A 27,141-nucleotide genomic window follows, 5' to 3' on the forward strand; every position below is an offset into this window, starting at 1 on the left:
GTATACTGTACTGACCACTATATTAAAAATATATATTGAATGTTGATTTCAGAATTTTGAGTGACATCTTCTTTTCCTTTTGGCTTTTCCCTTCAATCGGTCGCCACAGCAAATCAGTGTCCTCCATCTTTAGATGTTTGATCCGCATGTTTGTTTTGGCCAAGCTTTTACGTATGTATCACAAAGATTTATATGTGACAGTATGTTTATTATTGGAGTCATTGATTGCAATAGTGCAAAAACAGTCTGCCTCTGTCATTTAGTTAAGTCAGGTAACCAAACCCTCAGCATGAATATTTAACACAAATTAATACAATACTTGGTTCAATCTACTTCTTCTTCTTTCTGTTCAACGAGTTACAACTGATTGACTCATCCAGTTGGGATGGCACCACAGCAAGTCACTGGCAGCAGTTGTTCAGAAGTTTAAACCCTTCCTAAATCAACTCCCCCATGTGTAATTAGGTATTTGTATGACAGTGGCTTGTTATGGGATAAGTAGCTCAAAATCTAATTCACAACATCTGCATGAAAGCATTAATTTGAACAAAATATTCTGAATGGCATTTCAATTAATACATGTATACCTACTGAATAATAGCTTTTCCTTTTTCTGTAACTTGAAGTGACCATCTTGTGGACCCACATTACTTACTTTGATCATCTATCGCATGCTCCTTTCTCATGTGCTTTTTACAAAGCAGGCTTGTCCTGAAGCTCGCATTACACGTGGAGCATTTGAATGACTTGACATGGATAATCATGTGGCGGTTCAGGCTGCCATTAGTTGTGAAGGAGGCATCACAAACATTACACTTGAAGGGCTTCACTCCTATCATTCAGGAAGAATGGCACAAGAAGGATGTGTTGAAATGAAAATTTTCCCATTGACACCAAGCACTTTGACTTATGACATCCTACAACACATTTTAAAAAAGACAAGATTTTGCCTTCAGGAATTCAGTAAAATGTATGGAAGAGAAATTACATTCAATTGCTGTCTAACAATGCCAGATGGAAAATATGAAATCAAACGCAAGTTTTGTCGAGTAAAGGAGGGGAAAGGAATATTAGGCCGGTCATCGATGAAAATGTTTCTACAGTCATCATCTGAAGAAACTTTTCCATCGATGGACCACTCCTGTATGACAGAGTTTACACAGACGATTAGGCCAGTCAGATTAAAATGGAAATAAAACACTGTGTTACTTCCGGGTAGAGTGAACGCTGGCGCGAATGGCTACCGCTGCTCACCCGCACACAAAAATTACGTGACTGCAAAGTGTCTTTGAGAGTTTTGAAAGGCAGTTATAAATGAAATGTATTATTATTAATTAAGCAACATTTCTCAACACTCTTTAGAAACTTACCGGTGTGTGTGTTCAGATGGGATTTCAACACCCCAGCTGATACAAAAGCTCTTCCACAGAGGTGACATCTGAAAGGCTTCTCCCCAGTGTGGGAGCGCAAATGCTGTTTGAGATGACTTGACTTTTTAAAGCCTTTGTTACACCATGTGCACCTAAAGAGTGGAGAAGAAAAATCCATATAGTGCCATCAGCTAGAAAACATTCACAAAGCCAAACATCTCCATATACTATGCTTTTAAAAGAAAAGGAATACAATTGTGTGAAAACTGCAGTATAGTGGTGTATAGGTAGGGGGTGGAGATGTGGAACCACCTTTTGGGAAAGAGCATTAAAAATCTGTGTAAATATTTCAAATTGGACATAATAAACCTTGTTCAGACTGATTAATTACAAACCCAATTGTAGCATATTATTAATTCATCATTATGTAACCGATGTATTAACTTGTTTTGTGGCACTGAGATTATTGTTGTACTTGTATATATTTGCTGCAGTCTAACCAGTTGCGTGGTCTGACCTCTGGTCATTGTGTAAAAATAATTGAATATATGAAGGAACTGATTTTATATAAATATGGTATTTGTGTCAGGAAGGGCATCCGACGTAAAAGCTTGGCCAAAACAAACATGCGGATTAAACCTCTAAAGATGGAGGACACTGATTTGCTGTGGTGACCCCTTGAAGGGAAAAGCCGAAAGGAAAAGAAGAGGAGCACTTAAACTAAGTTTATAATGTTGAGGACCACCCCAATTAAACAACAAGTGAAAATCATCACTGTCTCTATTAAAATAGTAAGAGGAAATGAAAATAAAATTCCTGGAATTGCATATGATGCAAAACTGCTGAGTATTGACAATTATTCAAAACTATCCGTGTCTGTTTTTCTTCCACAACTGAGATACCGGCGCACTTAACAGGGAACTGTCAGACTTCCGTTCTGTCTCTCCGTTTTGTCTAGGTTGCTCTGAACAGTTTATAACTGGCAATTAAATCCATTGTGTGTTTCTTGCCTACATGGGCAATAAATAAGATTTTGATCCTTTCCATAAAAATGGTCTGGCTCTGAATTAAACCTGTATGCTCTTTTGCTGTTTTCTTCACAGTCCTCCTGGTCATGTTGCTCAGTGTCCAGTTGTAGTTCTCCCTGGCTGTTTTGCTGGAGAAGCCCACCTGTCTAAATTGAAATGACAAACCACAAATTTTCACAACTCTATTAAGACACGCAAGTGGAAGATATTTTGTTGAGTATTTATGAAAAATCAATTGATAACGGTGCACATTGTCACTGATTGTAAACCTCATGGAGAAATATGATTAAATATCATAATATGTGACAAATCTGTTCTGTAACATGTTGAAAAAAGATTGACAGGTCAACAAAAGAGTAATTGTCATAACAAAATATGTAATTTGCTCCGTTTCCTGAAAATAATTCGTTTTATCTTAAAAACTTTGAAGTTATGTAGTGATTCCTAATTGTCATTGAAACCAACAGTCTTCTGTCTAATCCTGAATAAAAGAGGCTATTAATCAAGCAAATTTTCATACTCGTCGGCATTCATCATGATATTCTGTATCCGGCATGTGTTTTATTTCATAAGACATACAATGCATGAACCACTCCAAATGACAGCATTTAAGGCAGACCGAGGCTGGGACTCACCACTTCAGCATTGGAAACTTGAAGCAAAGTCGGGGGAGAAAAGCTCGATGACAGGGCCTGAGATTCCAGCGTACTGGAATCCTGTAGCTGCTGGACAGTGGAGAACTGGCTTTGAGTGTAACTTGATTCTGTCATGGTAAAGCCTGGGGACACCATATAGCATAAAGTTAAATACACATAGACAATGTGACACACTACCACTTTCAGTCACTGTTGCTTGGAGTGCAAGGAACTTGTGTTTTAAGCCGTAAAAAATGTTAGTGGGGTTGTGTAAAACAAACAGACCGAAATGAATTAATTTCTCTTCTTGATTCTAGCAGACACTTGTATAAGTAGTGATTTGAGGCTGTCACCGTGAATGTATGGCACATACTTTGCATCCCAGTTTTCAGTAACACAGAAGAATGCATAACAGATGAATTTGATATGAGAAAGCAGTGAAGCGGTAGCTCATACAAATAGAAATTAACAGATACAGCTGATGTTCGGTCCAGTAAAGAAAACATAGCAGTTTCAATTCACACAGACAAAAATGTGTCAGAATGAACCTTGTGTTAAAGCTTGCTGATCAAATGTGGTCTGAGGGAGTGCCCGCGTCTCAAATTGGGTGATATTCTGAAGCAAACCCTGTTGTGTTGTCACATAGGAGTCTGTATACACAGAAAAACACACAGTTAGGAGGCTATAGTCTGCAATTCTAGAATATCCATCCATCCCTTTTCAGCTTTGTCAGTTGGAGACCGCTTAATCCTCATTAGGGTCGCGAGGGGTGCTGGAGCCTATACCAGCCGTCATCGGGCAATAGGCGGGGGACACTCTCATATGGAGGATGTATTAAAAGGTGTCCAATGGAAATAAGAAAGACTTGATAATATACACAAAGTGAGTAGAATTTAATGTACTTTTTTTTACTTTTTTGAGATAACCCATTCACTGCCATCCACAAATTTATTCGAGAATTGAAAATATGACGTGGAGTGGCATTCACGAATTTGTTAGGGCTTTGTTTTTTCTTGCACGGATTGTCGATAAAGCACTGGTTAGACCTCTGGCAATGTTTTTCCCTTCCATGAGGGGGTAGCATTTGCCTTATGTCCAGCAGCCCCCACTTGTACCTCATGTTATTCCAGAAACAAATAAGCTAGAAATGAACTTTTTTTTGATGAAAGAAGAGAGTTTAAGATTTCTAATCAGAATCACAATCCCTTTAATCGTACCACAATGGGGAAATTTGTAGTCCACAACAGCAATTTGAAAGGGCATGGGGGTGGGGGGCGAAAGGATAAGAAAACACAAAAATAAGATATTGTAAGCATAATAAAAAATGTAAAAAGACTGAGGTGTATACTGTAACTGTGCAAAATTGTTTCAAAATAATTCTGTATTGAATGTTTACGTACTCCTAAAAGTTAATATTCTGTGGGTCTTGGAATTTGAGTGAAAATGACAGAAACTCAGGCACAATGTGTGCACATGTCTGGCAGTGAATGAGTAAACAAAGCTAACATTAGCTTCATCCATTCATCCATCCATGGTCTGCCGCTTATCCGGGGTCAGATTGCGGGGGCAGCAGCTTCAGTAGGGAAGCCCAGACTTCCCTCTGCCCAGCCACGTCTTCCTGCTCGTTCTGGCGGACCCTGGGGTCTATGCCAGTGGGGCATGGTCGGAACACCTCACCAGGGAGGCGTCCAGGGGGCATCCTAATCAGATGCCCGAGCCAACTCATCTGGCTCCTCTCTATGTGGAGGAGAAGGGGCTCGACTTTGCGCACCTCCCGGATGACCGAGCTTCTCACCTTATCTCTAAGGGAGAGCCGAACACCCTACGGAGAAAGCTCATTTCGGCCACCTGTAACCGGGATCTTGTTCTTTCGGTCACAACCCATAGCTCGTGACTATAGATGGGGGTTAAGAGGTAGATCGACCGGTAAATTGAGAGCTTCGCTTTTTGGCTCAGCTCCTTCTTCACCACGACCATATATGTAGTCCATATATGTTGGAACTCGTCCTTTTGGCTCTAAACACTACTTGATCCGATTTTAAATTAAATGTTGTAACTGCATATTTCAAGGTTCTGAATAGGTATCTGAATAGAGTACTTTGAAAATGCCAGAATAAAGCAAGTTGATGAACGATCTTCAAAACTTGTGTGCATGCAGCATGTTTCATGCAGCATGTTTCTAACATCCCTAATTTGGTAAGGTTACCCAAAAAAAAGACATCTTATTCTTGTTACCTTCTCCTTGCACCAATGGTTGGTTGGTCAATTGAGCTTCTAATGTCACGGGCTGGCCTCCATTTACATCCTCTGCTTGTCCAAGTCCCAGCATGTTTTGTTGATGACATGAAGTTGCAGGTGGTTGCTGAAGAGAGTTTCCCTCCATATCCACCTGCATATCGTGGGGCACTGTGGCAGCTTCAAGTGGGTCTTCAGCAGACTGAGGCTGCAATTGTTGAGCCAGTTCATATCTGATTTGGGGGAGATTATGAGTAAAAGCCGTCTCTTATATAACTTTGACCAACTTGTGATCTAGTCAGAAAGATGAGTTAGCATCAAGTTATTGTCTCTGGGCTCTTGCCTGTGAGAGGCAATGAGAGTTTTAGGAGATTACAGTGATCCCTAACTTATCAAGGACAATAGGGACCAGAAATGGCCTCGATAAGTGAAAAAAGTAGGGTTTGCCCCCTCCCGCCCACTGGAATTTGTATGGAAACCTATTGCATGTTTAAAACACGGAAACAGTTTGTATTTACTTAAATCATTCATTATAAAACCTGACATATTAATGAACATTTCTCAGCATGGCAACTCTAAGAGAGGTGAAGATGGGTTCTTGACTTATACTCGGAGAGCATTCTGCTTCACGCTTTGACGGTGTAACCGCCCTCTCACTCCAGCCACTTCCTCCCTAGCTACTGTGTCCTTGCGATGTGGTTATGATAAGACAATTAATCTGTATTGTGGAGTAGGAAATGAAGGATGAAGTGCTCCTGCTGTGGAAAGAGCCCATAACCGTTCTCTAACGCGCCCATCCGCTGTCGCGCACGTATCAATCCTAACACTAAGAGACAGTATGCGAGACAGTCAACAGCGTGACGAGATGCAAGCGAAGGTGTTTGTTGGGGCTGCAAAGATGTGTGGGGCCAATCAGCAATCAGTCGTTCTGTCATTGGTCGACGTTGCGCCGGGAATCAGTCATGCGCCTTGTATGAGTGTCCGTAGAATATACAAGACACCCCAGGAATTTGCAAAACCTCTGAGTCATTCTGCATTTTTGTTTATGAATACAGAGAGGGGAAAAATATTATGCACCGAAGCAGCGATAAATGAACTGATTTAGCAAGGGATCACTGTCTAACCACACCATCTTGAAGCTAGCATAATTAAACATAAGGAATAGACAGAGAAAAACTTCAAACCTATGTGTCTTCATGTGTTTCCGGCAGTTTGGAGATGACTTGAAAGTCTTCTGGCAGTAAGGGCACATGTAAGGCCGTAGATCACTATGAGTCGTCATGTGGCGTCGGAGGCTACCACTAGTGGTGAAAGTTGTATCACACATGACACACTTATATGCCTTCAGTCCTGAGTGGGTCCTGATGTGAGCCTTGAGAACCCCTGAAGAGGCGAAACCTCGACCACACTGCACACACTTGTATGGCCTTTCTCCTGTGTGAGATCTTTCGTGGGCAAATTGAATATTAGTTCCAACAATGAAATCGAGTTTCTATGATTGTGACCATTTTTTCCTCACTTAATGTTGAAAAAGCAAATACAGTGATACCTTGGCTTTCACTCATGAACTTTTCACTTTACTAACATTAAATTTGCGAGAATATAATCATGGCATACAAACTAGTTTTCGGACGCCGAACCAAACCACACGGCCGAACAGCACGACCGTGGCTGCCCGACTACTTTTTCCACACACCCTTTCTCTGAGTGCATACGTGGTTTTCGATCAAGTGGATACTTTTGCTTTTTTGGGACCGAAAAAGACCCCAACACAGACTCGTGTTCAGCCAAAGAGGACACAAAACAAAATTATTGTGGCGCAGAAGGAGATCATCGAGAAACACGAACGAGGTGTGTGTTTGAGTGACTTAGCGTCCCAGTACCAGTATGCTAAATCGACCATTTCTACGTGTGGCTAAGGGTGTTTCTGTGTTGTCTAAGCAACGGTCTCAGGCAATAGAAGAGGTTGAAAAACTTCTGTTGATTTGGATTAACAGAAAGCAGCTAGCAGGGGACCTTGTGAGTGAGGGTATTATCGCCGAGAAAGCACGGCAACTTCACTTGGATATCATCAAGAGGCAACTACATCAACAACCATCACAAAGGGAAATATAACGACTTTATTATACAGTACAGTTTATTTCTTTAATTACAATATAATTGCACAATAGAATAAGGCATACTGTTTGTAGTTTTAAGGCTTATTTAGTAGAAAATTATGTTTTATGGGGACCTGGGAATCGATTATTGTCATTTTTTTTCTCAATTGTTTGGCAGACGAACATTTCGCCTTACACACACTTTCTGGGAACCAATTAAGTTCATAAGCGGAGGTGTCACCGTATAGATATACAACATGATCACCAAGTCATAATCTGCTGTGATTTACCATATTTTTCACACTAAAGGCGCACTGGCTTATGAGGCGCACGTTCAATTAATGGCCTATTTCGTATTTTTTTCATACATTGGATGCACCGCATCACAAGACCGAATCATGTATCCACTAAATAGAGCTATGCTCAAGTAAATGCCAACAGAACGCTCAGGTGTCCGTAAAATGTATTTAATAAAGCAGTGACACAGATCATTTAACCAACAACAAGTTGTAACATAGACTCGTTAACGATGAAATCTCTTGCCGCCGTTCAATTTCCGTGTTCAACTGTATAACCGATCACCTTAAGTTAGAACTGTGCATTGTAAGCACGCCTCTTGTGAGGAGCCATTTTGGTGTCTGAATATTACCATAATGACCACACATAAGTCACATTGAGTCAGGCGCACTGTGAGCTTTTAAGAAACTAGAAGGCTTTTCTGCGCGCCTTTTAGTGTGGATAATATGGCAATCTTGCAATTTGTTTCACATCAAATAGCAGACAAAAACAATTATTTAATGAAATGAAAAAAGCAAGTGTAAGACTCATCTCACCTAATGTGTTGTTTAAGATGACTTGATTTCTTATATGCCTTATTACAGAACTGGCACTTGTATGGACGATCGCTACCCACCACCTCCAGATACTGTTGGAATGCTAGACGAGGGTTCTGAGAAGGGATGATTCCTGTTGAAGAACCAACACATTATTTTAGGACAGGCTCATCAAGTGATTAAACAAGATGCATAATGTGTTATACTGAAGTAAAGAGGTAAATCTGAGTTTGATATTTGACAATACATACAATACATATTTTGTAGATCCAGTAAATACACTTACCCAAGTCTGTAATGAGAATGGGTTCCTGCAGTGGGATGTCAGGTAATGGTAAATTACTCTTAGACACTTTGGTTCTGTTGGCTTTTCGTGGAAACCTGTGCTTCTTCTGCTGTAAGCTTTTGAAATGAGACGCTATATGTGTTTTCCTGTGACCTGATGTACGAAAGATCTTATCACAGTGTGGGCAGGAGAAGGGCCGAACACCTAAAAGAAAAATTACATTTCAAAATCATTAACAAATGAAAATTGTGCTCACACACGTATATACATAAAGATTGGTTATCGAGCGGTTTGGAGGAGGAAGTTATCAGTGCAAAATGTCTCTTCTTTCCCTTCTCTCTCCCCGCTACCCTCACTCCTCGCCCTCTATCTCTCTCACTCTCCTTCTCTGCCTTTCCCTTTTGAAATTTACAAAGGGGAAAAAATTGATGACGCAATAAAGAAATATGTGGCGAGTCCATACAATCCATACAAGCCTGTCAACATTGTCCACAGCTAGACTCGAGCTGAAATCAATCAAATTGAATATTCCAACTACACTACGAATTACCAGTGGTTGATAATCCTCTGGTGAATTATATATATATATATATATATATATATATATATACTCTATACTCAGCGGATATACTCACCGGTATGCAGTCGCATGTGTACTTTCATGCTGCCCGAAGTAGAGAAGCACTTTAGGCAGCACGGGCACTTAAACGCCTTGATGCCTGTGTGAGTTTTCATATGGGCTGTGAGTGTACTCTTGACAGCAAATGCTCTGAAGCACTGTTTGCACTTAAAAGGTTTCTCATGGGTATGGATGCGGATGTGGCGGACGAGGTCACTGGGTTTCTTAAATTCTTTGGAGCAGTAGGGGCATCCATGCCAGCGGATGCCATTTTCCTCCCTGATGGAACCTAGGAATAAAAGAGGACAACAGGTATTTCAGGCAGCTGTATGGTCAGTACTTCAAATAAATATGTGCTCTTTCAGCTGAAATAATACCTTTGTCCAAAGCTATTCAGTTATGCTTCCATACCTGGCATTTGTATTGGTTTCTTGAAAATGCGTCTTTTTCTTTCTCTGATAGGTTTCTCCAGAAGCTGTATTTTTTTCAAGTCCACATTTGCTCCCTCAGATGTTTGATTCTTAGTATCTCTAACATTGGCAGCAACATTCTGAGTAGGTGCTACACTCAGCCCGCTGTTCTCTAGAGCTTGCTATAAAAACAGAATGTTAATTAGAGCAAAAATCAATGTTGGAACATAGTTTAAAATATTCGACACCACTAACTTTAAAGCTGACACGAGTGTGACTTAATATGGGGGGTGGTTCTTGACTAACCTGGAGGATGTCTTGGTTAATGGCGCTTTCCATGGCAACAGCTGGTTCTGGGGGTTGTGGCTGCGCTGTCTCTCCATTGACTTGTTCAGAGAGCTCAAGTAGCTGTTGGATGACATCTGTTACTGCCTGTGTGCCATCTGATCCTGCAGGACCTGCTGCCTCTGTCTCCTGTGGGACATGAGAGGATAAGGGTAAAGGGAGACGTGACAAAGACCAAGAAATCAGGGCAAGTGGAACTTAAGAAAAAAAAATCATGAGTGCACAATGACATACTGTACAATCAATGCTAATGTCATTAATATCGTAATCTATAATTGTGGTATTGAACTTCCTTGCAGCAAGTCGATATTTTAGTTCCTTATCGAGCTACATGAGAAGGGAAAATGCCTCTCAGTAAAAATATGTCCACACCTGCACTACTTCAAGCTACATGCACAATAATTCCCATTTTTTCAACCAATATTTCTTTGACTGGAACAATAAAACCTGAACCTCAGTTTTTAGCAAATTTTATTTCAATTTGTCACGTCAGTGTTGTAAAAATGAATCTCCCACCCTTGAGCGCACCAGGGAAACCAGTAAAAATAGCCTCTTGGTCCCCAATAGAAACACTCCACGAACCTAAATAAGACACTACTATTACTATTGTAAGTACTTCAGTATATGTCATGTCTAAGCAATAAAAAATAGTTCCCACCCTACAATTCTGTACTCTATTACCAAAGTGCTGGAAGGTACATCAATGACAGAGATGTGCATCTTGCCGATGTGTGCGTTCAAACTGCCCAACTTCTTAAATACGCAGCTGCAGTCCATACAGGGGAACAATGGCCCACCTTTCGCCTACAAAAAAAAAAAAAAAAAAAAAAAAAGACCACAATATATACTGCATGGTTGTCTTTACGTTGCCTTCGGTCACACCCACAACCTAGTAGCCGCGGGCAACCAAAGGGCACCCAAAGAGCGCATCAGTGAACGGGTTTTTAGGCCCATGTATTTTTGTAAGTAGCAGTAAAAGGAAGTAATGGAAGCTTTAAATACATCCGCTCGCTTTCCACTAACATGGTAGTTTACCTCGCCACTCCGCATTCGCTTTCACTTCACCTAAACTTCACCTGTAATGTCATTTTCAGCATAGACAGCATGACTTTAAAATTACCTGTACAGTAGGGATGCTCCAAACATGCTTTTTGGCACATGAGTTTGAGTTTTTGGTTTTAAAGGACAACCGACATCTCCGGACAAGTTGTGTCCATAATTTGTAAAATGGCTTCAAATGACTTCTACTGAGCGTATTTTACAAAGATTCCACCGCATATAGCTATATTTTACGTTTTAAGACTCGCGCTGAATATTCAGGAAGTCTTGTTTTTGAGTTGGTGACGAGTCCGTACATGACGTCACTGAAAGAATGCCCCTGACCGAAAAAAAGTAACATTGTAGCAGTCATTCCATCACGTCAATGTATTTTGCCGTACTTGTTTGGTCTGAAAACCTCATGTTGCACCCAAAAGCCGCCAGAAGAGGGCGTCCAAGCTCCATGGAAGGAATTTATCAGCCTGTGGAAACGGGCTGATTCATTCCTCACGGGAGCTGGTCGCCATTTTTGGGGGTGACATTCCCCCCGCCCGTTTGCCTCAAAATGACACGGAAAAAATTCTTTAATCGATTGCAAACTTGTATGCTTTCCTCTTCAGAACTATTTGAATCATATTCATAACTGGATGTGTAACAAGAAAGCATATTCTCCGAATCTGAAGCCATTGTTTTGATTCTCCAGCAATGCAAGACGTCTTGGCGTGACGTCACGAACTGGGGGCGGGACTTTCTGAAAATGCCCAAGCTTTTTTTGCAGATTTTGGACACGTCATTTTTATTGGTGTTTTGCATTTGAATAAAAATATCATACTGCGTGTTTTGGGTATTTTAGATGCTATAAAAACGTTTTTCTGATGTCAGTTAAGAAACAAAAAAGTGACGTCGGTTGTCCTTTAAGTAACTGCTGATACAGACTAATTCCAAATTGTAAAAAGGGAGCGTTATTATGATTTTTATCAAATTAATTTTGAAATGTACATACCGATAATAATATACATAACTGCATATACTGTATGTACTTTTGTCTGACTTGTCTCATGAAGAAACAACACTGATATTGTCAAATGCACTGTGGGCAATAAGTTTGCTTGAGACCATATCATTTACACTCATTAAACTTCTAGTTGAAGTCTTTTGGATCTGTCATAATTGCTAATGTGCCTGTCGTGCATTCAACTCTTGCCGTTTAGCGAGAAGGCTTCTTTTTACCAGACATAACAGACGTATTAAGAACTGTCTTTTTGCTCTCCTCTCCCTCTAAACAAAGTTTACAATTTGTGTGGGAAGTAACTTTTCATGCACATGTTTAATAATAATAATAATAATAATAATAATAATAATAATAATAATATGGCGGAGGGCGGCCCGGTAGTCGAGTGGTTAGCACACCGGCTTCACAGTGCAGAGGTCGCCGGTTCGCGTCCCGGTCCGGCCTCCCTGTGTGGAGTTTGCATGTTCTCCCCGGACCCGCATGGGTTTTCTCCGGGTCCTCCGGTTTCCTCCCACACTCCAAAAACATGCGTGGCAGGCAGATTGACCACTCCAAATTGTCCCTAGGTGTGAGTGTGAGAGTGACTGTTGTATGTCTTTGTGTGCCCTGCGATTGGCTGGCAACCAATTCAGGGTGTCTGCCTCGTGCCCGAAGACAGCTGAGATAGGCTCCAGCAACGCCCGCGACCCTAATGAGGAATAAGCGGTACGGAAAATGAGAGATGAGAGATAATATGGCGGGCACTAGGACCAGGCATCTCACCCAGCAGGTGCACAGGAGGGGGCGTGTTTATGTTAAGTATATTTCACTGCATTGTTGAGATCTGCATGTTGAGATCAGATCCACTGGTTAGCCGTTGGAATAAACATGTGGCTATGTTCAGTCGTGTGTGCTCCTTCCTCAACGGCTACACTGTAATAATAATATTTTATTTAAAAGCACTTTTCATCCCACTTAAAGACACTTTATAAGACCTCAAAATGCAGAATAAAATGTACACCTGAAGACAATCTTATATAATTGACAACAAAACACATTTAAATGAACAAAAGGAAACATGGGTAAAACAGACTAAAAAGTGTCAAAAGCATTGTGTAACAGGTGACTTCTAAGTGATGATTTGAAGGATTGGAGGTCGGTACAGTTATGAACGCTCTGTTTTGGTAGAGCGTTCCAGAGGGTGGAGCGACTATGAAAAAGGCTCAGGAAGTGATTCAAAACTTTACTCCGGAGTAAATCAAATTTTTTTGCGGGGCAGAATTCATATAAAATGGGACATGTGAAATCTACAGGAATAGATTTGCAGCGTTGTTTAAACGTTGTATGTTCCCTTCATCTGTGACCCAAAATCCCAAAATAGAAAACATGTGATTGGAAATGGTTTACAAATAAAAAATGCCCATTTGCCCTCACGATCAATGTATGTTCTATCAATTTTGATTCTGAACCCAGATGAGTAAACAATAGATTAATGTGTTGATCCAATCGAAACTTATCTCTTTGCGTTGTAATCAAAAACTAATCGAGGTGAAGACTGTTTTGATTGTTTGACATTTGCAACTAAAAAAGCCACTGCTTAACATTCATTAATAATTTCAATACACCAAAATATGTCAAATTGATTATGCTACACTCTTACCTCGGAATGAACCCTCTGAACATGGGAGTGTAGGTTCCCCTTCTGACAGAAGGAGGCCGGACAGAACATGCAGAGATGTGGCTTTATCCCGGTATGTCTCACCATGTGAGTTTGCAGCACCACCTTCTGGTTAAAAGCCTTGCTGCAATGTGTGCACTGAAACGGTCTTTCACCTAAGTAAAGACGGGGTGAGACGCATGAGGCTGGAGCAGGAAGAGAACGACCTTTTTACATGTAAAAAGAAACATCTAGAAGGGCAACATTTAATAATGCTAGATCCTCTTCAGTTTGCCTGCTGGCCACACAGGTCTGTGGAGGATGCAGTCAACATCGGACTGCACCACATCCTCGAGCACCTTGACAACACAGGAACCTACGCAAGGATCCTGTTTGTGGACTACAGCTCTGCGTTCAATACCATCATCCCAGAACTCCTCATCCCCAAACTTCTCCAGCTTAGTGTGTCCCCTACGATCTGCCAGTGGACCCTCAGCTTCCTGACAGGACGGACACAACAGGTCAGACTGGGAAATATATCATCCTCAACACGAACCACGAGCACTGGAGCCCCGCAAGGATGCGTCCTCTCTCCATTGCTCTTTTCTCTTGACATGAACGACTGCACCTCAACGCACCCAGCTGTCAAATTCATAAAGTTCGCAGACGACACCACGGTCATCGATCTCTTCAAAGACGGCGAAGAGTCTGCGTACCGACAACAAGTGGAGCACCTGGAGCTCTGGTGCAGCCGTCACAACCTGGAGCTGAGCACGCTCAAGACAGTAGAGATGATCGTGGACTTCAGGAAACATCCATCACCATAGCTACCCCTCGCACTATCACCACAGCTACCACTCACACTATTCAGCTGCCTCGTGTCAACCGTTGAGACCTTCAAGTTCCTGGGAATCAGTCTCCCAGGACATGAAGTGGGAGGTTAACGCCAACTCTGTCTTGAGAAAGGCCAAACAGAGAATGTACTTCCTGAGGCTGCTAAAGAAGCATGGCCTGCCACAGGAGGTCCTGCAACATTTCTACACGGCAGTCATCGAATCCATCCTGTGTTATTCCATCACCGTTTGGTTCGGGGCCGCCACAAAAATGGACAAAATCTGACCAAGCCATTAACTCTTTGAACTCTTTCAACAGTAGCCAAAATGGAACTGTATAGTGCCACTTAGAAAATTTTGATGATGATACTAGTGCAGCGTGTTCTACCGGAAACAAATTCCTCGTGTGTTCTACATAGTTGGCAATGAAGATGATTCTGATACTGATGATACATTTAATTTCTAAGCGCCTTTCAAAACCCTCAAGGACACTTTCCAGTCACAGGATTTTTTTTTTTTGTGTGGGTGAGCAGTGGACGCCATTCGCGCCAGCGTTCACTCTACCCAGAAATAAATGGCTCCAAAACAGTGCATGTGTCCTGCACTACTACCCCTGCTCCTCTGCTAAGTTCTCAGAAATGTGTCTTTCATTGAACTGTTTTTCTAACCCCTCTCCCTTCTCCACACTGCTGCGTGTGTCTGTAATTCTCCCCTCCGCCGTCTACCACCGATCTTGACCAATGACATGCGGCTTTAACCGAAGACTGGGGGCGGGGAATAGAGCGAAAAAAAAAGTTGGCTCCCATTTCCGGCTCCTTCTTGGGAGCCGGCTCTCTTCGTTCACCTCAGAGATCTGGCTCTACGAACCGGCTCGTTCGCAAACAACACATCACTACATATATCAGCATCATTTCACATCCTTACTTAGTCTCCGGACCACTAGAGGGCGACGTGTTTTCAGTTAACACATTTCATGATCGGAAATTGTGAACCTCGACTGTGTCGCTGTTTATTGTTAGCATAGATTTTTTTTAAACAATTGGTTTTTTTTTACCCCACAGGGTGTGTTTGACTGTTGCATGAGCTACAAAAAATAAAATAAAATAAAATAAAATAAAATAAAATAAAATAAAATAAAAATGAAAAAGCATTAAAACAAAGCAAAGTGTAGTAGTGCCGCATGACTCTCACATCTATGCTAGCATGATTAGCTTTTTCTGACCTTTCTGTTCTGTAGTGTGGTTTGATATGTGTCTTACTGCTGCTTCCGGACGACACCAGCGGAACACGTCTAATGCTGTCACTCGCCGGCAGATAACCAAAATGAGAAGGGAACATATTATAAAGAAGGAATGCTAATGCTGCGCTTTATCAAAATTTAGAAAAGTATTCACTGGCAATGCTCCCACATTAATAATAATCTGTGTTTTATTTTATTGCCAAACATTGTAGCGTGAAGGCTCACATGTTTTGTAGTGAAATCTCAAGGAGATACGCAGGATAACTTCTTTCGAGTCATCAGTTACAGTAATGTATCTGTGCAACAGGCAATCATCTTGCCGAATGCAGCTGCGTCACGGCGAAACTTCCCGTGTCACAATTTGGAAATGTGTATTTTTTTTCACAAAACTATAATTGTCAATCTACCTGTGTAAGTGTTATTTTTCGAAATTGATAAATCTGAAATCGATGAAAAGGTTTCTTCAGCCGTCATCTGTACTTCTTTGAAGGTGTCGGACGTTTTGCTTCCCATCCAAGAAGCTTCGTCAGCAAACTAAAGTCTTACTGGTAATTTCGGCCCTATATATATATATATATATATCCCTACTGTCCCTACATGGCGATGCCGGAATCTGCTATGATAGGTTCCTGCTCTCAGGTTGGGGGGAGCAGAGGACTAATCCCTGCAGCTCCACTGATAGCTTCTATTGTCCTGACTGACGACTGGCCTGATTGCCCAATTGGCCCTGGTATCACCTCATCAGCATGACTAATCCTATGATGCCTAAACAGTCTATTGTACGAACGATCCAAATTGAACCTCACCCCACCATTACGGTTAAGGGAATATTTTGCTGTTTTATAAAAATAGCTTCCTTTACTCCCCTTTCAAACCATCTATTTTCTTTCGCTAAGATTTTAACCTCATTGTCATCAAATGAGTGGTTGCTAGCTTTTAGGTGCATATGTACTGCCGATTGAGGCCCACTAGTATTATCCCTGCGATGTTGATAAAGTCTTTTTTTGAGAATTTGTTTAGTCCCCCCTTTGTATTGCTCTTTACAATTTTCATTTTTACAATGTATTGAATAAACTTTTTTTTTCATTTGGCAGCCTATCTTTTGGATGCACTAATTTTTGCCTTAAAGTGTTTATCGGTTTGAAATAAGTAGGAATTTTGTGTTGCCAAAGGACTCTGTAGTTTTTCAGAAACTCCTGCAATGTACGGTACTGCTACTCCTCTACTTTTAGTATCTTCAGAATTGCTGGTTTCATTCCCTATTATATCCTTTTGACATTTGTAAAAATACCACTGGGGGTAACCACAGTTTGTGAGTGCTCTCCTGATATGTTTTGACTCCTTTTCTCTACCTTTGACGCTTGTTGGTATTAGTTTAGCCCAATGCTGGAGGGTTCTGATAACTCCTTCCTAAAGACTTATGTTTTTAGCGCTCTGTCCTCTTTTATAATTACTTTACAATCCAAAAAGGCTAGTTGTTTCTCTTTAATGTCCTCGCGAGTAAATTTAATGTCGGTGTCTACTGAGTTGAGGTGATCTGTGAAGGATTGAATTTATTGTTCTAATTACACGAAAGTGTAATCCACATATCTAAACCAGTGCCTAGGTTTTGTCCCCGGGAAGGATGTGAGGGCCTGTTTCTCCATCTCTTCCATGTACAGATTAGCCACTATGGGTGAAACTGGTGTATTTGTTTGTAAATTTTTTCCCTAAATTGAAAATACGTAGTGTTAAGGCAAATTTCCAATATTGGGCAGATGTGGTCCAGTTTAAGTTTTGTTCGTTCATGCAGAGAAGCGTCCGCCAGCAGTCTCGTCCTCACTACGAAGACTGCTGCTGGGGTTGGGACAGATGTAAAGAGAGAAGTCACATCGTAAGATGCCAATGTTTCCTCAGGCTCCAATTTGAGGTCTTTGATACTCTACCAACCCTGTGGTGTTCTCTATGTGATGTTCTGTGTTACCAACCAACGGAGCTAAGATAGTTTTTACATATTTGGCTACATTGTATGTAGAGGAGTCAATGCTACAAACAATGGGTCTGAGGGGGAACCCTTCTTTATGTATTTTTGGCAGGCCATAGATACATGGCGTGGCCTCTCCCGGGTATGATCTAAAATACATCTGTTTGTCTATATGTTTTCCTTTCTCTAACTTTTGGAGACAGTCTATCATTTATTTCTTGTATCTATTGGAAGGGTCCTTTTTAGTTGTTCATAAGTGTTAGACTCACTGATTAACCTATTTATTTTGTCTTCATAATTCAATGTGTTGAGAAGCACTGTACACCTACCCTTGTCTGCTGGCAAAATAGTAATATTTTTATCTTTTTGTAGAGTAGTTAACACCTTTCTCTCTTCTAATGTTATGTTGGACGGAGGTTTGCTGACGAAGTTTCTTGGATAAGAAGCGAAACGTCCGACACCTTCAAAGAAGTACAGATGACGGCTGAAGAAACCTTTTCATCGATGGACCACTCCTGTACGACTGAGAGCTTACACACACGTATTGGACGGAGGTGGTTTGGCACTACTGAGAAGGGCTGATATTTTTATACACAGATCCTCAGCCTCTGCATACGAAAGTTAATTATTTTTAATGGCCGATTCAGTAGCTGTGATGTAGTCTATTGTAGGTATTTTGTCGGAGTCACTGAGAAATTTAAGCCTTTGGTTAGTACCGCCTTTTCTGTCTCTGAGAGATCTCTGTCTGACACATTTTTGATCCGAGTCTCCCTCCCTTGAAATCTGGTCATTCCTAATTTTTCTCATATTTACAAGCTTCGAAGGTTCTTGGATGGGAAGCGAAATGTCCGACACCTTCAAAGAAGTACAGATGACGGCTGAAAAAACCTTTTCATCGGTGGACCATTCCTGTACGACTGAGAGCTTACACAGACATAAATCTGAAATGTTAAAAATGAATTGTTCTCCATCACCATGCAATGTTAAGAGCTCAACTGAGCGACAAATAATTACTTGTTTTATAATGTAGCGAATGTTCTTGTCAGAGTTGTCAGACGTGTACGATGTACAAGAAAATCTGTACGGAAAAACACAAATTGGTCAATTATGGGTACCATCCGGTATACACCGACAATCACAAAATGGCAAATCAATCAAGTCAAAGGAGTTCGCCGCGGTAGCCTCTATCTCGGTATTGTTTTTTTGTTGCAAACGAAGTGAGCGGTTTGATGCTACTGTGCGCATGCGTCTGCCGCCTGGGAATTTCCCTTTGCATCATTCAGATCACACGTGAACAATGCGAAAGTCAGGACGATACGAGGGATTGATACAAGCTTTGAAGAAAGGTGTGGAATATTCGTATTGTGTTGCTTGCAAAAAAGACGTGAAAGTAGCTGCCTCCGATCATACAATAGCATACAATCGAGCACACTGTAGTCATTAAGCAACACTTGTAATGTCATCATTTATGAATAATATGTACAGAATGATATAACGAAACACATGCACAATATAACATGTTAAACTACATAAATAAACACGCTTGAAAAAAAGTATGGTGTATGATTATTTTGTAAGGGAAAATATGATAGTTTGTAAGGTCATGGAGCCGTGGAGGTTGACAGGTATGATATTTCCCTGCAATGAGAAAAATCTCGCAAACAATTGGTGAACCTCTGTCAAACGTTAGGTGAACATAGGCAAACATCTGCGACCCTGAATGAGCCCTGGCAAACTCAAGTGAGGGCATTTTTTCTACATTTACCAACAATTGTTCACCCCTCAGTGGAATTGGGGCTAAATTGATTGAACAATTATTGGGATGCCATTTTTGAGGTCTTCCAAAAAAGTAATAATTTTGTAGACAAGAGAATTCCATCTGGTTCAAGTGTGGGCAATGTGGTGAGAATAACATTGATAGAAATAGTTTGCGGCTCCTACTAAAAGTGAAGAAAAATTGGACTACATTTTATATTTTTCTGGGTTGTCTCTGCGTGATTCTAAAGTCGTGTTGATGAACTGAAGCCTTTGTGTGATTAAGATGAAAAAAAAACACTAAAATTGGGATAGAGTCAAATATTGTAATTACTGGATGGCTCCAAGCACTGCCAGCTCCATTTGGCAGCAATACATAAAAACATACATTCTCCTCTTTTCACCCTAAAGTCAGCACAAATCCACCTTCCACCTTCTTGATCTTCTGAGCTCATTTTATGTCACTCTTGTCACTGGCCTGTAAGTATTTCTAACACCATCTTTCATGTTGCCGGGAAATTGCATCGACAGCTACAAACGTCCGTATGGAAACGCGACGGTGGCCAAACATTGGTCGCATGTTGGATTTTTTTTATTTTATTCTTAAAAACAGTTTTGAGGCACGCATTTTTGATCCGACCCACTTTTGTGGTTCACACACCCGATTGAGAAGGTCGACATTTTTCCTACAATCCTAATACAGCGTAAACAAAACTTTGCCATTATGCGGGTTAGCGCTTTTCTGTGTGAGTGGTTTACCTGTGTGGATACGTATGTGTCTGACAAGTTGGCTTGGCTTTTTGAATGCTTTTCCACAGTGATGGCAGCTGTTGGTGAACCCACTGCGATCAATATTTCTCTTGTAATTTCTGGAGCTAGATGACAGCGGCCTGCAATAAACAATAATAACAATGAATTGAATTCTGAGAGGCAATTCAAAGTTTTATTCATGAACGTAATGACTGTTCAATAATGCTATGCCGTCATAAAACAGCAAGTTGACAGTTTGATCTATATATAAGAATCATGTCTTTTGACTTTCCACCGTATTTTTTTTCATGAAAGCTTCCTCACCTGATTTGGATGTGACACTTCATGTGATCCTTGAGGTGTGCATATGTCTTGAGCTCATTCCCGCATGTCTTGCAGGTGAAGACTTTGATGCCGGATAATTGCTTGCGGTGATCCTCTGAGTGAAGAGAAAGCTGACTCTGAAGAACAAACTCATCCCCACATTCTGCACAGATCAAGTTCTGCAACAAAGCAAATGGGGGAAATGTGCACTCTAATCCTGTTGACATTCACCAATGTTGATATGTTACTGGATTTACCTCTTCCCTTTCGTGCAGCATAGTATGGGATTTGAGACTGGCAATGCGGGAAAATTTTTTATTGCATACTGGACAGGTGAAGTCAGAGGTTGTGTGTGTGGACTTGTGGAGAGTGAGGTTAAACTCCACGTTAAACGTCTGTGGACACTGGTCACAACGATGAGGCTGGAAAAGAAAGCCAAAATGTGATCATATATTTCAGAAATTAAGTCCCTGCAAATGCATCCATTTTGCTTTCCATGCCCATTTCCACCGCGTCAAATCTTTTGAACAGACCTAAGCATGGACAAAAAGTATTTCATTATTTCTTTAGGTACCTTATATATAAACACAGTAATACCAAATATTGTTGAGTGGCCAAAAAAACAAAACGCATGATGCAAGACTGGAATGTCACTGCCAACAGTTCACTGATTTTGATTTAGAACCCAGATTATAATTTGTTGTAATGAACGGGAAGTACAATACTGTACCATACCTAATATAACAGATCTGTTGTACGAGCTCGTCCACATCCACACTATGTAATGAAAGCATTTTCATTGAGCATGACATGAAATTAGCTAATTCACATTTGCTCAATAATATTGACCCGGTGCTCTCAGTCCAATCTGCATCTTGTATTGCCGCACATTTTACTGACCTGAACTGAAACTCCAACACCTAAAACTTTTAGGAATCAGAGCAAACATGCTAACATACTCTGCTGATGGGTATTGATTGATCACCTTCATAGTATGATATATAGTACATTAGATCTTAATTCATACCTTGTCATTGATCTCATGCTCACGAAGATGTCTCTGCAGCTGGCTTTCGGTGGTAAATATTTGGGAGCATATTGTGCACTTCTTGTCCTTGATTTCGCCATCTTTGAACCCACCAACCTTATTTTCATTTGCATCTGCATCAGAAATGAAGAACAAAACAGACCGCTTTTGTCTCAGTCAATGAGCTTTAACTTTAACTAAGAAAAACACAGGATGGTGGATGGCTCTGTGTTGCGGTAATGGATGAAGAACGTTTTTTTTATTGCACTTCATATATTACAATGTCTAGTTCACTTGTGTCAGGCACCAGCCCAACAAACGCTTCCAGTGTTATTTTTACATATTAGCGGGTTTCAAATCCAAATCTAAGATTTTATTTTTTATGGACTTGAGCTGGAATCTTGTTCAAGTCATCCCTGATGGAAGGATTTAATGTGACGTGCGAAAAAAAAGAAGATAAATCATTACTTATCATCTTCAGGTATTGGATATGCATGGCAGGGTGATTGAGCACTCAAAATTGTCCCCGGGTGTGAGTGTGAGTGCAGATAGTTGTCCGCATCTGTGTGCCCTGTGATTAGCTAGTAACCGTTTTAGGTTGTCCACAGCCTAGAACGCGAAGACAGCTGGGATAGGCTTCAGCATGCTCTGCGACCATTGTGAGGCTAAGCGGATCAGAAAATGGATGGATGGTTTATCAATTTCAGTGGATAAACTCAAAATACGGACTAAAAATATTTAAAATGCAAGAATGTGTTGATATCATTGTATTCATGAAATGTGTCAGTTAACATTGGATGGCCCGAGTTACATTGGTCACAAGACAATACAGCAACATGGATAATCATCTCATGCATCTAATCTGAATGTGTTTAAAAACATATTATTCTGATAATTTCTAAACCACTGTTAAGGATGAGTGGCCCGGTAGTGGCCGGCTTCACAGTGCAGAGGTCGTGGGTTCGCGTCCGGCTCCGGCCTCCCTGTGTGGAGTTTGCATGTTCTCCCCGGCCCCGCGTGGGTTTTCTCCGGGTGCTCCGGTTTCCTCCCACACTCCAAAAACATGCATGGCAGGCAGATTGACCACTCCAAATTGTCCCTAGGTGTGAGTGTGAGAGTGACTGTTGTACGTCTTTGTGTGCCCTGCGATTGGCTGGCAACTAATTCAGGGTGTCCCCCGCCTCGTGCCCGAAGATAGCTGAGATAGGCTCCAGCACCCCCGCGACTCTAATGAGGAATAAGCGGTACGGAAAATGGATGGATGTTAAGGATGATGACAAATAGATTATATATTACATTATACACTATACATCAAGAATATATATTGGAGTGTGGTTCTCCTCCTTTTTAAGTGTACAAAGAACAACATTGTAGCTAATTTGAAAAGATTATTATTAAAGTAATTATTTTAGGGTGCTTCTCATTAAAAATAAAAAGTCGTCTATAATTAATTCAAAACATTCACTAGTGCTTATACTGTATTGGGGTGTTTTGTAGGAAGTCAAAGTGCATCTTAACAAAGAGAAGAGTATGACACTGCATGTTTGATTAACTGCTGCTCTGCCCACCTAAGAGGTTTATGTGGAACCTGGGCTAATGGCAGAAATGTATAATTTATTCATGCTGAAAGCAGCAGACATCACCATACTCACATTACCACAAAGTGCATTCCTCGTCTTTTTTTAAATACATCTGTCAATGCATTGTAAGTATTGCAGTTTCACTGGGCATGGACCTCATAGTCCATTTAATGTTCCAAGCGTTTTGCCAAGCGCTGCTCTTGTGACATTCTATTTGAAATTGTCAGGTTTTCACGACTGTGCTCACTGTTCTAATAAAGGTATGTAATATCTACGCGGTTACCTTAAGTTAATAGTCGTCGTTAAACTTTTGTCCGAAATGTCGACGACGCCAACGTTTTGCCAACAGCTCTGTTATTTCACCAACTCAAGCGTGTTGTTGTGTGATGGACGTGATATAAATGAAACATGAAAGAAACGTGATTGGTGAGACTTCTACCAGACAACATCAATTTGCCGAGGATCGTAGGTCTGTTTGGCAACATCCGAACAACATTAGGGACCATTGGAGCGACTTCGTGTCTAAGCTAGCTGTAGCGCGAACGTGCTAGCAATACAACGCTAATGGCAAATGGCTGACAAACACCGCTACAATTCAAAACACACACGTCCAATTCGACGATCCGCACAAGTGCTCTTCTTCTCGCGGACACGAATTTGGACTGAATGGCAGGGAGAAGAGCCGCCGAAAAAGTATTAATATCATTCCGCCTCAATCACTCCTTCGCCGCACTAAGCAAATCCCACCCGCAATACTATATCCGGGGACTATATGCATTGCATTTAAGTGTTATTAGATACGACACAGAAGTGTTTATTCTAAAAACCACCGGTTTCTTTGGACAGACTAAAATCGGTATTTTTTATTCGCTGCAATTTGGCACTTATTACCTGTTTCGTCGTTGCTTTTAACACTCAGTTTGCGAGGCCGGCCCCGCGGCATAGTTCCAGTTCTGTGTGCGGGTGTGCTATGAACAATTTGCTTTTCAAAATGGCGTCTGTATCATCTGTGTCGTGCGGAGTGGCTGGGGTGTGAAGACGAACAGCTGCAAGACAAGGGAGACATCTACTGTTTAATCTCTTGTAATGCTTCCGCAGGTGTTCCCCTCTTCTAAACGCCAACTAAACACCGTGAGCGTGAAAGTTACAGTTAAACACAAGAGACAAACACTTAAATCAATGTAACTAAATGTGAGTAGGATACATATATAGTAATAATAATAAATGGGTGCCACTGCTCACCTGCAGGAAAAAATTGCTCTCATCCTGTGACTGTAAAGTGTCCTTGAGAGTTTTGAAAGGCGCTTATAAATTGAATGAATGTATTATTATTATTATTATTATTATTATTATTATTATTATTATTATTATTATTATTATTATTATTATTATTATTATTATTATGTGTGTGCAGCAGTATGGCTTCATGCCAAAAAGGAGTACGACAGATGCAGTGTTTGCTTTAAGAATGCTGATAGAGAAGTACAGAGAAGGTCAGAAGGAATTGCATTGTGTCTTTGTAGATCTGGAGAAAGCGTATGACAGGGTGCCCAGAGAAGAGCTGTGGCATTGCATGAGGAAGTCTGGAGTGACGGAAAAGTATGTCAGAGCGGTGCAAGACATGTATCACGACTGTAAGACAGTTATGAGGTGTGCGTCGGTGTGACTGAGGAATTCAAGGTGGAGGTGGGACTCCACCAGGGGGTCAGCTCTGAGCCCCTTCTTGTTTGCTCTGGTGATGGACAGGCTGACAGACGATGTTCGACAAGAATCTCCTTGGACCATGATGTTTGCAGATGACATTGTGATCTGTAGCGAGAACAGGGAACATGTGGCGGAGAAGCAAGAGATGTGGAGATATGCCCTGGAAAGGAGAGGAATGAAGATCAGTCGCAGCAAGACGGAATATATGTGTGTGAATGAGAGGGATCCAAGTGCAAGAGTGATGCTACAGGGAGAAGAGATAAAGAAGGTGGAGGATTTTAAGTATTTGGGGTCAACTGTCCAGAGCAATGGAGAGTGTGTCATGATCTGGTTGGCGACCAACGGGGGGTGCTGTCGGCCCCGCCTACACCTGCACAGGTGCTGGTCGTCCCGATCAGATTGGCGACCAGCGGGTAGCGACGTCAGCCCTGCCTGCAGCCTCGCAGGTGCTGGTCGTTTAATCATTGACACTTAAAAGGACACCCGGCACGACCATCCGGTGCCGGTTCATTGTTTGTTTGCTGCTTGTTTGCTGCATGCATTGTGTACGTGTTAGTTTAACCTTGGCGGACTTTTACTTTTGGTCTTCTTTTGCTACTTTGTATTTTTTCCATTTTGTTCCTGCTGACCTTTATTTTAATACAATTTGTCAAACAACCTCCTGCTCCCTCCTGCCTGCTTTCTGGGATCCGCACCCGCCATCACCACCTCGCAAACCGTGACAGAATGAACCGGCCAACCATCGGATCCCGCAGGTACATCGGACCCGTCTCATTTCCACCCTGTGCCTGGCAATGCTACGTCCACGTTAGCGCAAGCCTCGTCGAGTTTGAATTGCGTCACTCGACGAGCCGCAACGTCCACGTAAACGTCCGGCTGAGGTGACACTGGGTGACTGGCATTGCACGCCCACGTCCAGCCACGCTGTCGTCGTGCATGACGAATTGAGTCTCATCCACGACGAGCCGTGCAACGTCCGCGTCAACGTCAGTCCGAGACCCCACTCACCGCTGGATCCCGGAGCGGCTCTGGACTGGTCTCGTTCCCCCGGAGCCGGGCAGTTCACTCCCACGTCGGCGTCCGGCCGAGACCTGGTCCCATACGGCCGTACAGGCTGCCATTCTGCGCCTGGCAGTTCGACGTCCACGCAGAGCCATGCGCCGTCGCGTGAACGTGCGAGAGGGATCGCACTCACGCCCACGACGATCCGTGCCGCGGTTGCTCTCTCCACCGACCGTTCCCTGGCGGGTGGACCTTTTGGGAGACTGTTGGGACTTCTGGAAGCAGCCCCTTGAAGGGGGGGTACTGTCATGATCTGGTTGGCGACCAACGGGGGGCGCTGTCGGCCCCGCCTACACCTGCACAGGTGCTGGTCGTCCCGATCAGATTGGCGACCAGCGGGTAGCGACGTCAGCCCTGCCTGCAGCCTCGCAGGTGCTGGTCGTTTAATCATTGACACTTAAAAGGACACTTTGTATTTTTTCCATTCAGCTGATTTTGATGTTTTACATTTTGTTCCTGCTGACTTTATTGTAATACAATTTGTCAAACAACCTCCTGCTCCCTCCTGCCTGCTTTTTGGGATCCGCACCCGCCATCACCACCTTGCAAACCGTGACAGAGTGTGGAAAAGAGGTGAAGAAGCGTGTCCAGGCAGGCTTGAGCGGCTGGAGAAAAATGTCAGGTGTGATAGAAGGGTTTCAGCTAGGATGAAAGGAAAAGTGTATAAAACAGTGGTGTGACCAGCCATGATGTTTGGACTGGAGACAGTGCCACTGAAGAAAAGACAGGAAGCAGAACTGGAGGTAGCAGAGCTGAAGATGTTGAGGTTTTCTTTGGGAGTGACCAGGTTGGATAGGATCAGAAATGAGTACATTAGAGGGACAACTCATATTTGAGGCTTCAGAGAGAAAGTCAGAGAGGCCAGACTGAGATGGTTTGGACATGTCCAGAGGAGAGAGAACTACTATATCTACTATTGATCCAAGATGGCGCCGCGGATGGCAGCCTCGGTCACACGCTCCCTAGTATTGTTCCTGGTTTTGTCATGTTCATTTGTTTTTTGCGATCCTACGCGACTCAGTTACACGAGGGAAGAGTTACTGAGCATTGGGGAATCCACTCTTGGACTATTTTCACCGACACACCAAAATCTAGGTTTTTCGGGGCTGCTCGCGAGCGGCGTAGCAGCTCTGTACGGAGCTTTGAGACGCCGGCGTAGGAGAGGGAAGCGAGCCGGCGTGCTCGTCAAGCTACGGCAGCGTGGATTTCGAACGCCGCTCCCACCGATCCACCTCGCTAATCTACGCTCACTACCAAACAAGATGGACGAACTTCTGCTTCTCACAAAGACCAATAAAACGTTTGCCCGCTCTGCTGCGCTGTGCTTCACTGAGACCTGGCTCAGTGACCGCCACCC

General features: G+C 42.1%; 1 protein-coding gene across 2 annotated transcripts in view; it reads right to left on the reverse strand.

The window, feature by feature from the left end:
- The window catches only part of znf236 (zinc finger protein 236), a 52,928-nt gene extending 28,906 nt beyond the window's left edge, over positions 1 to 24,022 (reverse strand). Inside the window, exons 1-19 of one of the 2 annotated variants that reach the window (XM_088998762.1) lie at positions 23,910 to 24,022; positions 21,439 to 21,572; positions 20,669 to 20,833; positions 20,412 to 20,590; positions 20,097 to 20,227; positions 13,550 to 13,722; positions 10,542 to 10,664; positions 9,822 to 9,989; positions 9,517 to 9,697; positions 9,122 to 9,394; positions 8,487 to 8,690; positions 8,201 to 8,333; positions 6,453 to 6,713; positions 5,269 to 5,501; positions 3,582 to 3,683; positions 3,034 to 3,176; positions 2,444 to 2,544; positions 1,371 to 1,522; positions 656 to 832 (exon numbers count right to left, since the gene is read on the reverse strand). In XM_088998762.1, coding sequence (XP_088854888.1) covers positions 656 to 832; positions 1,371 to 1,522; positions 2,444 to 2,544; positions 3,034 to 3,176; positions 3,582 to 3,683; positions 5,269 to 5,501; positions 6,453 to 6,713; positions 8,201 to 8,333; positions 8,487 to 8,690; positions 9,122 to 9,394; positions 9,517 to 9,697; positions 9,822 to 9,989; positions 10,542 to 10,664; positions 13,550 to 13,722; positions 20,097 to 20,227; positions 20,412 to 20,590; positions 20,669 to 20,833; positions 21,439 to 21,572; positions 23,910 to 23,961 — 3,085 coding nt within the window. In that variant the 5' untranslated portion in view covers positions 23,962 to 24,022. The remainder of the gene's footprint in view (positions 1 to 655; positions 833 to 1,370; positions 1,523 to 2,443; positions 2,545 to 3,033; positions 3,177 to 3,581; positions 3,684 to 5,268; positions 5,502 to 6,452; positions 6,714 to 8,200; positions 8,334 to 8,486; positions 8,691 to 9,121; positions 9,395 to 9,516; positions 9,698 to 9,821; positions 9,990 to 10,541; positions 10,665 to 13,549; positions 13,723 to 20,096; positions 20,228 to 20,411; positions 20,591 to 20,668; positions 20,834 to 21,438; positions 21,573 to 23,909) is intronic. The other variant, XM_088998763.1, reaches the window with a different exon arrangement.
- Positions 24,023 to 27,141: the final 3,119 nt, after the last annotated feature.

Source organism: Hippocampus bargibanti, linkage group LG06 (genome assembly GCF_051943395.1).
Source record: "Hippocampus bargibanti isolate YZ-2025 linkage group LG06, ASM5194339v1, whole genome shotgun sequence".
Lineage (NCBI taxonomy): Eukaryota > Metazoa > Chordata > Actinopteri > Syngnathiformes > Syngnathidae > Hippocampus > Hippocampus bargibanti.